Source organism: Atractosteus spatula, chromosome 4, assembly GCF_055471065.1.
Source record: "Atractosteus spatula isolate fAtrSpa1 chromosome 4, fAtrSpa1.hap1, whole genome shotgun sequence".
Lineage (NCBI taxonomy): Eukaryota > Metazoa > Chordata > Actinopteri > Semionotiformes > Lepisosteidae > Atractosteus > Atractosteus spatula.
The window spans coordinates 11135586-11150333 of NC_142709.1; the positions used below are offsets into that span (position 1 = coordinate 11135586).

The following is a 14748-nucleotide window of genomic DNA, read 5'->3' on the forward strand; positions in this document are numbered from 1 at the left end:
GCTTAATTTAATGACTGTTCTTACTGTTTTCACAAAGACTTGGGGTTTAGAGCAAATATAATGTATACTGTATTAATGGCCATCTCCTTATTTCAGGTAGGTGCACACGTGAATGAAAAACAGTTGGCTACTATCTCTATTAAACATTCATTTATTTTGTGTTGGCTTGCTCCCAGTTATTTATTTTTTAATGCAGAAGGTGGGGGAGCTTTGGGCTGCATTACTCCAGCATTTCCCTGGAAGGTGGTCTACTGTATGTCAGTATTTGTACTGGGGAAAACAGACATCTGGAAGCAGACAGGTTGGTCTGTGTCAGTACCAAGTGACACAAAAGTACTGACTTTTTCAGCTGATGAGCATATTTTATTCTGTGGCATAAAGAAATAAAACTTTTTTTGTGTAAGTTTTTTTTTATCCATTTTCCAAATGATTTCCTCGAATTAATATGAAAGCATTTAATGGTGGCATTAACAGAACATGATTGAGTGTGAAAGCCATCACTGTCATCACAGTGGAGCAAATTGAAATACAGAATTATATACAGTACATGCCATCTTTAAATATCAAAAGTTAATATACTTTTTTGAACATCACTGAGAAAAAAATGTTAGTGTTATGATGTAATTTCAGTTACATTTTCTTTGATTGATTCTTTTGTACATATGTTTTCTGCTATTTGCATTTGGTTGTGGGGCTCTGGTGAATGTTAAAGAGAAAATTTTACTTTAAGACAGTCACACTTATCATTTTCCGTACATTCTGACACAGAGCAAATATTTTTGTTTTGCTTACATAAAAATCTGTTAAAAGAAACAAATTTACAAAATGGCCCACACTAACTTATTTTCCTTTAACTTTTGTTCAACATTCTTCTTAAAAGCACATGTACAGTTTTAAGAACATGTATTAAACGTGCAAATGAGTATTTGTGGATGTATGCTTTGTTTTGACTTAAAAACCTTAAAATCTAAAACTCACAACAGTAGACAACTGTAAAATAATTTTACTAACTATAACAAAATCAAGCACTGTGTAATGTAAACTGATTATTTGCTTGTCCAGATTTAGGTTTTGCATACAACAGATACTGCTGATTTCTATCTTGTGGGCTCTTTTTTGCTTTCCTAAAAGCTTTGTATAAATTGATCTAGAAAAATTGACCCCCTCCAGAGATTCTCAGTTGGGCAAGAAACTCATTATCTCCCAGTTATAATGAGGGCATTCCTCTTATGTATCAGTATCTAATTTTCAGGCAAAACTGTATTAATTAGGTCTTCATTAAAGTTATTATAAGGGTTAAAACTGTGAGCCTGTTAAGACCAAAGGTTTAAGCACCTGTTTTTTTTAGATTTATTGTCTATAACATACATCATAAGACTATAGCTTGCTTCTGATGTATATTTGTGAAACCACGAATGACCAGCAATTTATTGATTATTTCCACAGATGCAGGTTTATGTAATAGTGAGGAACAAAGTCCTTTCAGATATCATCACACAGATTAATTAATCCAAGATGTACATTTTCTTGCATGTGCAAACCAGGCTATTATTATTATTATTATCATTATTAATTTCCATTTGGATCTTTTATTGTTTGCATTGACAAAATGTAATATGGTCAACTTTCATAGTTCATTAAGGAGTAAATTACTTGCCATTCAAGGTTCACTAAGAATAATACTAAGAATAAGTATGCACCTGTAGCAAGGCAGTTGAAACTTGCTGTTCACATCGAGTCATGCTTTCTGCCTCATTTTCATAAACTTTCAATGACAATATTATGTAGACTGTTTTCTCATGGCTTATAAGCTGCACCGAAATGTTACAATAATACAACAATTCGTCAGGTACACAAAATCATCTAATTTGTTGTTTTTATTATGAATTATTGGTTTATCTTTGTCAGTGTTCTGTCTGTTTAAAGCTTAAAGGTACTGATTTTGGGATATGCAAAAGAAATCGGGAATGAAGCACAGAATTCTTAAACATCAAAATAAGGAAGGAACTTTCTCACCTATTTTCAACAGGACTTGGCTTTTAGTATATCTTTGATTATTCATGCAGGTACTTGTGGGCAATTCTAATTTTGCTGTAATTGAAGTAAAAAATTTGTTTTTTCCTCCCAAATTACTGAAGCAACATAAGATGTTGAAAATAAACATCTTGTTTTGCAAACAGGATTTCCTGTTACTCCATACCTGTCACTGTGCTTTATTAGTCCTGCAATGGACAGATGATGACACGCAGAGCCTGCAGTGTGAAATTGGTAATTAGCTCTATTTAATGTAATATAGCTTTACAAAAATAAGTTGTTTTTTTTCACCAGGGTAAAAAAGCCCTGGTAATTCTTGCCCAAAGTGAAAGAAAGCATTCAAAAGTGTCTCGGTCCCACAGGTGATAAAACCAAATTGATTTTTTTTCCCTCATGTCATCTAAAAGATTAATGAGTCCTTATTAGCACTCTTTCCATTTCATTCTTTTATTTGCATAATGGCAAATCAGATTAATTAAATTTAGAATACAATTGAAGCACCATACTTTTAAGTAATACAATTGCAATACTTTAATGCCCTAAAGAGACTTGCATTGTAGATTTTGCATAGGATCCTATAAGATCACAGGAGCATAAGAAAGTTATACATGAGAGGAGGCCATTTGGCCCATTTAGCTTATTTCATTGCTAGTTTCTCATCCACAGATGATGGCTGTGTAAGTAATTTGAGAAGATAAAGAATTTCTGCATTACTAATGTATGACCAAATACTTTATTAGTGTTGATTTCCATAATAGGTCCTGTACGACATAGAGATTCCAGAGTAGTGTCTTGCATAGAATCATGTAAAACAAGACTCAGATTGTTCCTAGATTCTCCAGGATTCTGCAGAATATCTTGAATGTGTCCTGTTTGTGAAAGAGTTAACAGCAATACGATTAAATTGTGCTTTCCTACTGCTACAGCAGAAAAAAACAGCTTGCAGAACATTTTTGGAAGAAATGGCCTTTTTCACTTAAAGCAAAAGGCAAATATCTATTTTATACTGTTATGCATCACATTAGTAAAACAAGTTGTTGCTTGTATTGAAAGGTGTGTAGCAGTACTCATAGTAAAAACGGTTTTGCTTACAACAGTGACCATTGTTTGACAGTAGAATTTACATGCCAACAGGTGACCACTTTTACTTTAGTCTGTCTTACAGACTAGTCTGTGGATTCAGCATAAACTTAGCTCTCTTTATGTTAAAGAAGACAGGCATTGGTGATATAGGAAAAGGATATAGACAACTGTTGTGTAGTATCTTTCGTTTCTCTGACTGAAAAGGGTGTGTGATATTCTCAAGCTACTGACAGAATTTTATATCCTGTGTTGGTGTTTAAAAATTTTTTCATACCATATCCTTTTACATTCTGTATTTAAATGTATATTTACGCTACGCGTGTCTCTGTCCTTAGTGCTACATTTATGGTAACTTGTGGTAATTTATGTTCAGGGCTGTATCGATGCCTAAAAAGTATTTGGAAGTTGTTGTATTTAAGTGTGAAATGGGTGGAGATACAGTGGTATAGCTCTGTAGATGGGTTTCCGTAATAAATGTGTTTCAAAATTACACAGAACTGCACTGTGACATCTTGTATCCCTTACAGTACTGCATTTCAAATCATTTGCAATGTTTTTTTAATGGTAAAGTGTTGTTATTATTAAAATACTAGGTAACCATGTTTAAAAAATCAGTTTTTGCCACCTGGCCTCATCACAGATGCCTTGGTCGATTCTGGTATTTGTGGTTAAGGTGCAAGTGCACAGGTGAAGTGCAGTGCATAGTTGTTTATGAATCCTAAAAATAACTGCAAGCCCTAAAACTGCAAGACCTGCATGCTAGACAAAGAACACAGTTTGTTTTGAAAAGGGAGAGCATCATTCAACTCATCTACCCAGTTGGTAGCTAGTAGTTAATTGATCCAAGGATCTCATCCAGCTGTTTCTTGAAAGAAATCAGGGCTTCCATATCATGGATGAGAAGCTCGTTCCATATTCCCACAATCTTACGTGCCTCCCGTTATCTTTTTTTAAATGCACTACCACATTCTTTCCACTTGTGCCCTGTGGTTCATGTTCCACTGGGTTGAGTTTGTCAGGGCCTTGGAGTATTTTGAATATTAGTATCAAGTCCCCTCTTCTCTGTTCAGTTCCTTCAGCCTGTCGGTGTAGATACATGTGACATCTATGACTCAAGGACCATGGAACATACACATGCTTGCTCAGACTCTGACAGGAATGGGACAGAATCCCAGCAAGACAGCCTGGAGCAGAAACGTTGGCATCACAGTAGTACAGCTTATATTGCTTCCAGTGGTCGCTGCACAGGCTTCTGTTCTGTGACTCTCAGTAAATACCGCATTGATGACAAATGTTAACCAGCATAATGCATTTTCTTACAGTATGTCTTATGTATTCAGTAAATAGATACAGTGCAATAATAAGATTTTACCATTTTCACGCACTTTTGGAATTTGTTCATATTTTAAATGGTACTATAAATCACCTTGCATGAAAGGTTGTGTTAAGTAAAGATTATATTGTTTAATATCACTGTGTCATTCCCAAATTACATTAATTAATTCCAATATCTTGATATTTAAGGAGCTTAATCTTGCTATTTTGTTCAAAATCTCAACAAATCAACTACTGTGGGGTCAGGAAATGTCAGACAATTCTCAGCTTCATGATCAAGCTTCTAAGCATTAAGGATTGCAATAGTATCATATTACACACAGGATTATTGCTAGGAAATCCTTTTACCATATAGGATAATAGTTCTGCTCCATTTCACGATATTGGCCCATGGGTCAAACCTTTTTCAAGAGTAATTAAATGTATGGTTTTGTTACTTAACTCCCATAAAAACTGTCTGAAATCCATAAATATGAACAAAGACAAAACATCATTTTTCAAGACAGCTTATTTCTCTGTTCAAGTAGTCAAAATGTGGCAATCAATAAAGAGCAAGATGTGAAACAGGGCGAGATGGTGGCACAGTGGTTAGCATTGCTACCTTGCACTGCTAGTGCCCTGGGTTCAATTCCTGGGCTGCCATCGTGCTATCAGCTTAGAGTTTGTATATTCTCCTTTTGTTTGCATGGTTTTTCTTTAGGTGCTCTGGTTTCCTTCCATTTCCTCCCAAAGACATGCTGTTAAGTTAATTGACTTCTAGGAAAACTGTCCCTAGGTGTGAGTGTGTGTATTTGTGTCTGTGTGTGCCCTGCAATGAACTGGTGTCCCATCCAGGATGTATCCTGCCCTGCACCCATTGCTTGCCAGAATAGGCTGTGGCTCCCCTACAACCTCTTCCTTGATAAAGTAGTTTCAAAAATGGATGAACAAACATCATGTGAAAAATCTACAGTATATTTTTTCCTGAAGAAGATAACAAAATGTCAAAGGAAACGCATTCATTTTTATTTAGAAATCCGTGTATGTTCAAGGTGGTACACAAATGGCTAAATCTGAGAGCTGCTGTTAGGATTAGTGATGTACTGTAGAATGAAAAAAGAGCCAACTATTTTTATTAGGCTTGATAGGGCTAAAAAAACAGAAAGGCAAGGACTGCCGCCATTTGGATCACAGCAAAGTTAATCAGACACTGTTTAGACCACATTAAGAATTTGGCAGATTTGAGGCCAATGCACTTTCACCATTTGAGCATCAAGGCTTTGCAAGATAATATAATAGATAATATGAGCATGAGCTGTAAACTATCAAATGCTGCATTATTTGGCGCTGAAGATTCAGATTGGCATTTATTGATTTAGATTGGCAAATAATCTGTAATGTTTTATGATATCTCAGTTTCTCCATTTGTACCCATCCATCTCATGCAATGCACATTTTAATGTTTTACGCTTAAAATGACATGTATTTGTCAGTACATCACTGTAAAAAGTCTCACGTTTTGTAACGTTTGTAACGTTGTAGTTTTGGCAGTCTAAGATTAATAGGCTGATTTCTCCCTCTGATTACATACATATAAAGAAAGGTCTGCATTCTCAGGACAGAAATTGCTTCTAATTATTAATAATTCATTGCATTGGGGTTGGGGATCTGCTTCATCCAACCTTGAAGTACACAGAATTTGTTCAATTTAACGTCCAAGAAAAAAATGAAATAAAGAACAAGATGAAATTTGTCAAAATTGAAGTTAAAATTGGGAAATGGGATTATGATCAGGGATAAGACTTTGCAAGTGCTTCCCAATTTTAGGATTTTCATGATCTGAGATTTACTATGTAGTAAACACTTTAAAAATGTCTCTCCTAGTTACTGTTGTCATGTGCAGTAGTCACTCTTTGTCTGTGGTGACTCAGTGTCAACATGCATTTGATATCTTTAAAACTACACTACTCCTTAATTTAATTTTTTGCTATTTTTTTTATTTACAGGCACAGTAGTTTAGAAGCTGCTGTCATTGTATCTATTTTTGTCATTGCAGGATGGCAGTTGGTATATTTTCACAGCTGTGGTCTGAATCAATATGACCATTGTCAAGCCTGTTTTTTCGTTTTTAACCAGCTCCAGGTCTCTGGTCCTTAGTTATGTCAGGCACATTTTTTACATGGTACATGTCTATAACTTCAGTAAGGGTAGCCTGAGTCTTCTCTCTCTGGACCTTGAAGTCAAACGATAAGAGAATGCTATGAAGTTAACTCTAGACAAGGAGTCTATATGAGAGTTTGGAGTGAGAGAGTTTTCTTTATTGTAACGCGTCCACATTTTTCAACAAACAGTAGTAATTGAGGTCTTAGGAAAAAAGTACAAACTCCACTTCAAAATTACAAAATTACAAGTTCAGTTATAATTTTCCCAGTTTCCATGTTCATACCATACCAGCTGAACATGCAGTACCATTCATCTGTGTCTTGGTTTGCCTTTGTAAGTCTTCCTAAATCACAGTAGTGCTTGGGCATTTCCTCATAGAATGCCTGTGAAATAAGCAGCTGGGATTTTGACCACAGATCCCGAAGATCAAAAACTTACTGAAGGACTCTCAAAATGTTGTTATCCTATGTTTCAAAACAATTTTCATCTGATATGAATTTAATTGGAAGCAGATAGTGTCCACCCCCTCCTGAGTTTTTCATTGTCTTTGACAACATTACAGGTTGTGTTTCATAACATTCTGCAAACACTGGCTTGGTTCCGTAATGCAAAACATTACTGTCTGCTGTAATAATAGAATTGTTTTCAATTCATTGAATTATTCATGGATTGTTTAAAAATTGAAATAAGTTGTTTTGTAATACATGTTTTTTTTTCAACTGAAAACCTTAGCAGATCGTTTCGAATGCAAAATGCCTTTGAATTTTAAGCTCTGCCCATACTCTACCCTTTTTTGTTATTATTAATTTTTAATCCCTAGTGAATAATTACTGCACAGGCAACACTGTTCACACTCTTCTTTTGACAGAACAGGTTCAGTAAGAGCAGCCTGTTCTTTCTCTCTGGCCCACTGGTCTGAAACATTGTTTCATTGTTTACAGTACCCCCTCAACCCCTCACCTTTTGTCACCAAAGAGAAGATCACTTTATTAGCCATATACAATTTCTTGCATTAGGAATTTGTCTTTTCTCATACCCCAGCTTGCTCTCCATGAGACGTACAGGCACACAGACAGGGAGAGAGAAGCTTGAGGTCAGCCATTTATACGGCGCTCCTGGAACAGTTAGGGTTAAGGGCCTCGCTCAGGGGCCCAATGGAGTAGGATTCCTCTGCCGGTCGTGGGATTTGAACCGGCAACCTTCCAGCCACAGGCACAGTGTCGTGTCTTAATGGATGGATAGGTGATTTCAATCTACCCCATAAGCTATGGATTATGGGGTAGATTGAAATCACCTATCCATCCATTTTCTAACCTCTTTATCCAAAATATGGTTGTGGGATTGCTGGGGCCTGTCCCTGCAAGCATCACCAAACTAATTTTGTTTAAATGAATTTCGAACTTGGGTGTCCCAAAGTGAAAAGCTGGCTTGTACTCCCAGCTCATAATGTAAATGTTCATTATTCAAGTGGAAATAATGTGAAAAAATCTGTGCTGCTGGAGACATTTTTCACGGTCATTGCCTGAGGAAGATGTTCCAATACATTTAAGTTCTCGGTTGTCAGGTAAACTTTTGTCTTCATGCAGACACACTTTTATGTTGGAAGGGAAGAATAAAATAACTTAAGGATTGAAAATTACATAAATAACCAGAAATGTAAAGTCTCCCTCGAATGTGCTCTTCAATAGGAGCAGTTTATATCTATAGATATCTATAGACAAAATTGTTTTAGTTTAATTTGAATGTTTTTATTGAAGAACAAAACGTGAAGATGAACAACTGAACGAAGTTTCCAAGTTCTACAGCCCCTAAATTAAGTGTCAGTTTATACCAGGGTCACTTGTGTTTATTTTGTAAGCTGCCCAAAAAAGCCATTTTTACTCATTGAATCTAGACCACCGATACCTAGGGGAACTGTTTCCCATGTCAAACATGGCTCTTTGCAATGTTCCTGCAGTTATGTGGATTGAAAAAACAATATTTCAGAATATCAGGAAAATATGGCACACAGTTTCCTCTTAATTATCAGATATCCTGTGCATTGTGTGATATTCTGGTTTATCCCTATTTTGGTATATGTGCCTATAAGTATTGTGTCTGTAATTGTGATAGTTACAGCTATTGAAGTGACTGTTGGGGTGTCTCAGTGTCTAAGAGACAATGGTGAAACACCTGGCGCATGTCATCATTTACAGCTCTCAGGGAAATTGAGATGTTTTCTTAGTGGTCAGGGGTCTGAGGGATATGAAGATAAATGCAGTATATAATGTTATATCTGATACTCTGTACAGTTGTGTATAGGTTGTCTCTACCATATAATTCCTGGCACAAATGTTGCTTTAGAAGCTTTTTAGTGTCTTTTTCTCTATTTTTGCTGCCCACCCATTCCCCTAGTCTGGAGTGATCCGGTCAATCACTCCAGCTCACTGTTATAACACTTATTCATGCACCGGAGGGGTAAAAGGTGCTTGTATGCTTGGAAAATTGCATTGTAATCTACACTGCTGGTTTTCGTACTGTAAGCCCTGGAGCAGGTCTGAATGCAGTTCTCACTGTTTGCACTGCAATCAAAGAGGTGTCCAGCAAGCCACAGACGTTACTCTAGTTACATGATGAGGGTACAGTAGTGGACTCGGACTTAAACCCTCATTACTCTAATAGCACTCCACTTGGGAATTCCAGTCACAGCTGAACATTCACCAGACTCCAGCTGGGAGGTCTTTGTACTATTAGGTCTCGACCTGCTGTCTAAACAAAGAACAAAGAAAGATAATATGTATGCTAATCAAAACAATACTTGAGAATCCCAGGGAACAACTTGTGTGCGCTAGGTCTTTTAAGATTACTATTGATTTTGAGCGATTGGCACAAAATAAAAGCCAATTAATTCATAAGATCTCAAGTGGATTGAAACTTCACTGTCCCCTCTCTTGGCCACTCCCTGCTGTTAAACACAGCTTCTTCATCTTCTGCTTCTGACCGTTCATTCTTCTGCTTCTGTTTCTGCCCGCAGGCTGGTAGGGAGGGACTGAAGAGGGCAGGCAGGTGGTACGGCTCCCCTCCCCCCCTGCTGTGAGTGAAGACCCGTCCGCTGCAGGAGTGCAGGAGGCCCCCTCTCCTCATGACAAGATGTCTGCCAGAGAGCGCAGCCCTCGCCACCGGCCGTGGTCCGTTTACCGCGCCACCACCTTCGACCTCTCCTCCGAGATGCTGGGACTCACCCTGGCAGGTGTGCGCGGTCCGGTTTTCCCCTCTTTCGTATAGGCTACGGATGAATGACAGGTGGCTCGGAGGCACAGTGGTTAGCTTTGCTGCCTCACAGCACTGGGGCCCTGGCTCCAATTCCAGCCTGGATCTGGGGTGCTCTTTGAGTTTGTGTGTTCTCCCGATGTTCACGAGGATCTCCTCCAGGTACTCCGGTATGCCCCCACAATCCAAAGATGTACTGGTAGATTAATTGGCTTTTGAAAAACTTAGCCCTGATGTTAGTACCGTATGTGCATGTCTGTGTCTGTGTCTCTGAGATGCACTGGTGTCCATCCAGGGAGTACCCCGCCTTGCTTGCTGGGAGCCTGAATTGGATGATACCTTAGAAAATTGGTGAATACAAAATATGTCGTTCCCTTGTCATTCAGGGAGATTTTGCTTTTCTTTTAAAAAAAATGTCAGGAGGTTTTAGGAAAAAGGAAATTGACTGTGGTCTTTCTGCTGCGTTTCTTTCTTTTAGGTTTCAAATATTCCAAATTGCTTGGAGTTTATCATCCCATTTTTTTATGTCTTTCAGGAAACAGCAAAGATCCAGATGAACCGGTGTTGGAATTTAGTTTAGGTGAGTCGTGAGAACTCACTGCGGGCCTGTTGGATAGATTGGCAGATATTGTATTTTTCTTGTTAAATTATCACAAGCTCAAAATGGTGGAAAAGATGGCTTTGTTCATTTTCAAAGGTGTGTTGTTAAAAATATAACATTGTACTGCTGTGCCAGAGCTGTGTGTTGGGAGCTACCTGTATATGAGGTTACTGTTAAATCCATTGAGGTTACTGTTAAATTCATACCACTTGCCAGGGCGAAGGGATGAAAGTTATCTGAAATGTATCCCTTGCAGCCCACAGGTTGGTCCAGTATAATGAGAGACTGTGACACAGGATCAGTGAAATATTTTGAAGTCTTGGTTAAATTGTAGGTATTTGAAGAAGCACTTTTCTTCTGTATTTGAGTATTATTAAATGTAGAGTATACTGATCCTCCTTAGTTGCCTTCTAGTGACTGCAATTCCCTTTCAGCTTTGCTGTAGCGTTAGATCTCCCCCCTAGACTGTTACACCATGTACTGTAGGTGGAAAACTACACAACCCGGTGCTGAAAGTCAGCTTTCTCACTGGCAGCTAGAAAGCACAACAGCAATGCTGTACTCGAATGAGGCTCTAAGACTTCTCTCCTATAAGTCAATTTCCATTTGAATTTGCTTCAAAAACGATAACTGTATGTTAGACATTGATTCAATTCATTTTCTTCAGCCATGATGTCATGTAGTGTTTAATACACTGTTATTTAACGTCATCCAACGTCTTTACTAGCACAGCTCTCACTTGGTGGGCCCCAGTACAGATTACTGGGAGGAAGGCGCAAACCCTCCATTTTTCACGTTTTCCTTCCTGTATGGCACAGCTGCAACAGAATGTACTTCCAGCCAGAAGCAAGGCTGCTGAGTCAAGAAGTGTTTTTCACAGAGCAGCTGTACATCTTCATCAGACAGCTGGGAATGGATTTTTATAAATATGCTTTGGGCTTTACGGGCATCTAGTGATTGCAGTGATCACCCATCTCAGGAGATTTCGTACATATTGTCTCCACGATGTTAGATCAGACTTGAAAAGATCCAGATGTGCTTGTTCTCGTTTAGTATTGTTAATCACGTTTTCTGGTTTATCAGTCAGATCTCCGTGATGACAGCTGAAAAGCGAAGCGTTAAATTTGATGAAGCGTGGTACACTATGTCTGTTTTGACACAAATTGTGTACCACAGTGCAGACACACCCTACAGAAGCTATACTGTTCATGCTATTTTAATGATTTAAAAGCCAGACATTTTAGGTAATAGATAGATAGATAATACTTTATTAATCCCGTAGGGAAATTGATGTGTTACAGCAGTCCAGCCCAAGACAAGCAAAACAGACATCAGAATAGTTATAAAACAAAAGACAACAAAATAAATAAAAATAAATAAATACATAGGTGTGTGCAAAATGTGCTGATCATAGTCACTGTAAAAACAATAAAATATGTGCAAAATGTGCATAGGTTTATACAGACTGATTGTCCAAAAAGTACAATGGAGTAAACATGCTGTCCATAGAGGAGCAAATGAAGGGCTAACAGTCCTAGCCTAGGGCAGCGTTATACACCCTGACAGCCACCGGGAGGAAAGACCTGCGGAAACGTTCCCTTGAACACCGTAGCTTTAGAAGTCTATTGCTAAATGTGCTCCGCTGCCCAGTAACAGTCCCATGAAGCGGATGAGAGGTGTTGTTCATGATGGCTGTGAGCTTGGTCAGCATTCTCCTCTCAGCCACCACCTCCATGGGGTCAAGGCTCATCCCCAACACAGTGCCAGCCTTCTTGATAAATTTATTGAGCCTATTTGCATCTTTTGTCATGATGCTGCTGCCCCAGCACACAACAGCGTAGAAGATGGCCGCCGCCACCACTGATTCATAAAAAATGTGTAGCAGTGTTCCACACACACCAAAGGACCTGAGTCTCCTAAGAAAATAGAGTTGGCTCTGACCTTTCTTGTACAGGGCGTCAGTGTTACCAGACCACTCCAGCTTAACATCCAGGTGTATCCCTAAGTACTTGTAGGAATGTACGCCCTCTATGTCCTCACCCTGGATGGAAACAGGGTTCAGCGGAGACTTATTCCTTCGAAAGTCAAAGATCATTTCTTTGGTCTTGCTGGTGTTAAGCTGGAGATGGTTAAGATGACACCACTCCACAAAATTAGTAACCAAGCTCCTATATTCCTCCTCCCTCCCCTCTCTAATACACCCCACAATTGCAGAGTCATCCGAAAACTTCTGCAGATGACATGTCTCAGAGTTGTACCTGAAGTCAGAGGTGTAAAAGGTGAACAGGAATGGAGCAAGGACAGTCCCCTGTGGAGCCCCAGTACTGCTAACAATCTGTTCGGACACATAGCTCTGTAGCCGTACATACTGTGGCCTGCAGGTCAGATAGTCTATAATCAAGGACAGCAGGGGAGTGTCCACCTGCGCCGCCCTTAGCTTATCTCTCAGTAAAGGTGGATGGATGGTGTTAAAGGCACTGGAGAAGTCAAAGAACATAACTCTCACAATGCTCCCCGTCTTCTCCAGGTGAGAGTTAGCTCTGTGTAGCAGATAGATGACTGCATCCTCCACTCCCAGGTGTGACCGGTAGGCAAACTGCAGGGGGTCCAGTGCTGTACTCACCAGGGTTCTGAGGTGGTCCAGTACAAGCCTTTCCAGAGTTTTCATTAGGTGTGATGTAAGTGCCACTGGTCTGTAGTCATTCAAGACTTTAGGGTGCCCCTTTTTGGGTACTGGCACCAGACAAGATGTCTTCCAGAGCATCGGAACCTTTTCTAATCTCAGGCTGAGGTTGAAGATGTACTGTAGCACTGAACCCAGTTGGTCCGCACAGATCTTTAGCACCCTGGAGCTGACACCGTCAGGACCCGCTGCCTTCCCTGCATGGAGTCTCCTCAACTCCCTTCTGACCTGGTCAGCTGTGATGGATAGGCCGAGGAGGGCAGGGGAAGATGGAGTAGGAGTAGGAGGGATCACATGATGGGGTGACTGAGGACATGAAGAGGGTGTCTGGGGTGAAGGCCTGTGAGGTGAATGGACAGTGGACCCTGTATCGAATCTGTTGAAGAAAAGATTCAGCTCATTGGCCCTCTCCAGGCCTCCCTCACTCTGTTGGCCGCCGGACAACTTGTATCCGGAGATCTTCCTCATGCCATTCCACATGCCATTTCTCTCACATTGCTCTCCCTCAGCCTGTCCTCCATTTTCCTCCCATAAGCCATCTTGCTCTCCCTAACTCTCACCTTTAGCTCTTTCTGTGCTCGCTTCAGCTCCTCCTTGTCACCTGCCTGGAAAGCCCTCTTCTTCCTATTTAGGATGGCCTTCAGATCACTGGTGACCCAGGGTTTATTATTGGAGAAGCAGCGCACTTTCCTGGTGGGCACTGCACTGTCAACACAGAAGTTTATGTAGTCAGTGATGCAGTGGGTAAGACCATCAATGTCATCTCCATAAGGCTCACCGAGTATCTCCCAGTCCGTTGTTTCAAAACAGTCCATCAGTGCATCATTAGCCTCAGCTGACCATCTCCTCACTGTCCTGGTGGTTACTAGTTGCTGTAGTACAAGAGGCTTGTACAGAGATAGAGGTGAACAAGGTTGTGGTCAGGTCTGCCAAGGGGGGGGAGTGATGTGGAGCTGTAGGCATTCTTGACATTAGCATACAGCAAGTCCAAAGTCTTGTTATCTCTAGTAGGGCATTTAACAAACTGACTAAAAGTAGGCAGGGTAGAGGAGAGTGAAACATGATTAAAATCGCCAGTTATCAAGAACATGGCTTGTGGGTGACGAGTCTGTAGTCCGGCTGTAACAGTGTGTATGACGTCACACGCTGAGGCTGCGTCGGCAGGGGGCGGGACATATACCAGCACAACAATAACACATGCGACATTGCTTATCTCCTTCCGTCTTTAAAGTAATTCTGTTGCATAATTTCTGAAATTTTCATAATTTCGCTTTCAGTGATGAAAGATGTCTGTTCATAACTGAAACACTGCACTGTAGAAATGCCTTTGGAATTTTTTAAAGAACAGATTTCAGAAGGAAGATGTATATGTTATCACATTCCTTATACAACTAGAATAAGAATGCAGCTGATTTAAGTCATTGTTTAATGTTTCTTTAAAACGTAATTGCTCAATCTGTTCATTCAGTTTGCAAATGTTTTGGGCAAAATGATCTAAGTGTTTTTTTTCCAATATTGAGTCTTCTAGGCTTTAGTGGGATTAAATGTGTTATTAAATGTCTTTCTTCTCCTGTTTTTGAGACCTTATCAATATTGCCATATAAAATGGGAAATCTTTTGG

The 14748-nt window shown here is 39.5% G+C and overlaps 1 protein-coding gene across 4 annotated transcripts in view; it reads left to right on the plus strand.

Moving 5' to 3' along the window:
- LOC148835812 (inositol polyphosphate-4-phosphatase type I A) overlaps positions 1-14748 on the plus strand; it is a 77466-nt gene that overhangs the window by 23867 nt on the left and 38851 nt on the right. For all 4 annotated transcript variants that reach the window (XM_088912431.1, XM_088912432.1, XM_088912433.1 and 1 more), the window contains exons 3-4: positions 9608-9823; positions 10379-10423. In XM_088912431.1, the coding sequence (XP_088768557.1) occupies positions 9724-9823; positions 10379-10423 (145 nt within the window). In that variant the 5' untranslated portion in view covers positions 9608-9723. The remainder of the gene's footprint in view (positions 1-9607; positions 9824-10378; positions 10424-14748) is intronic.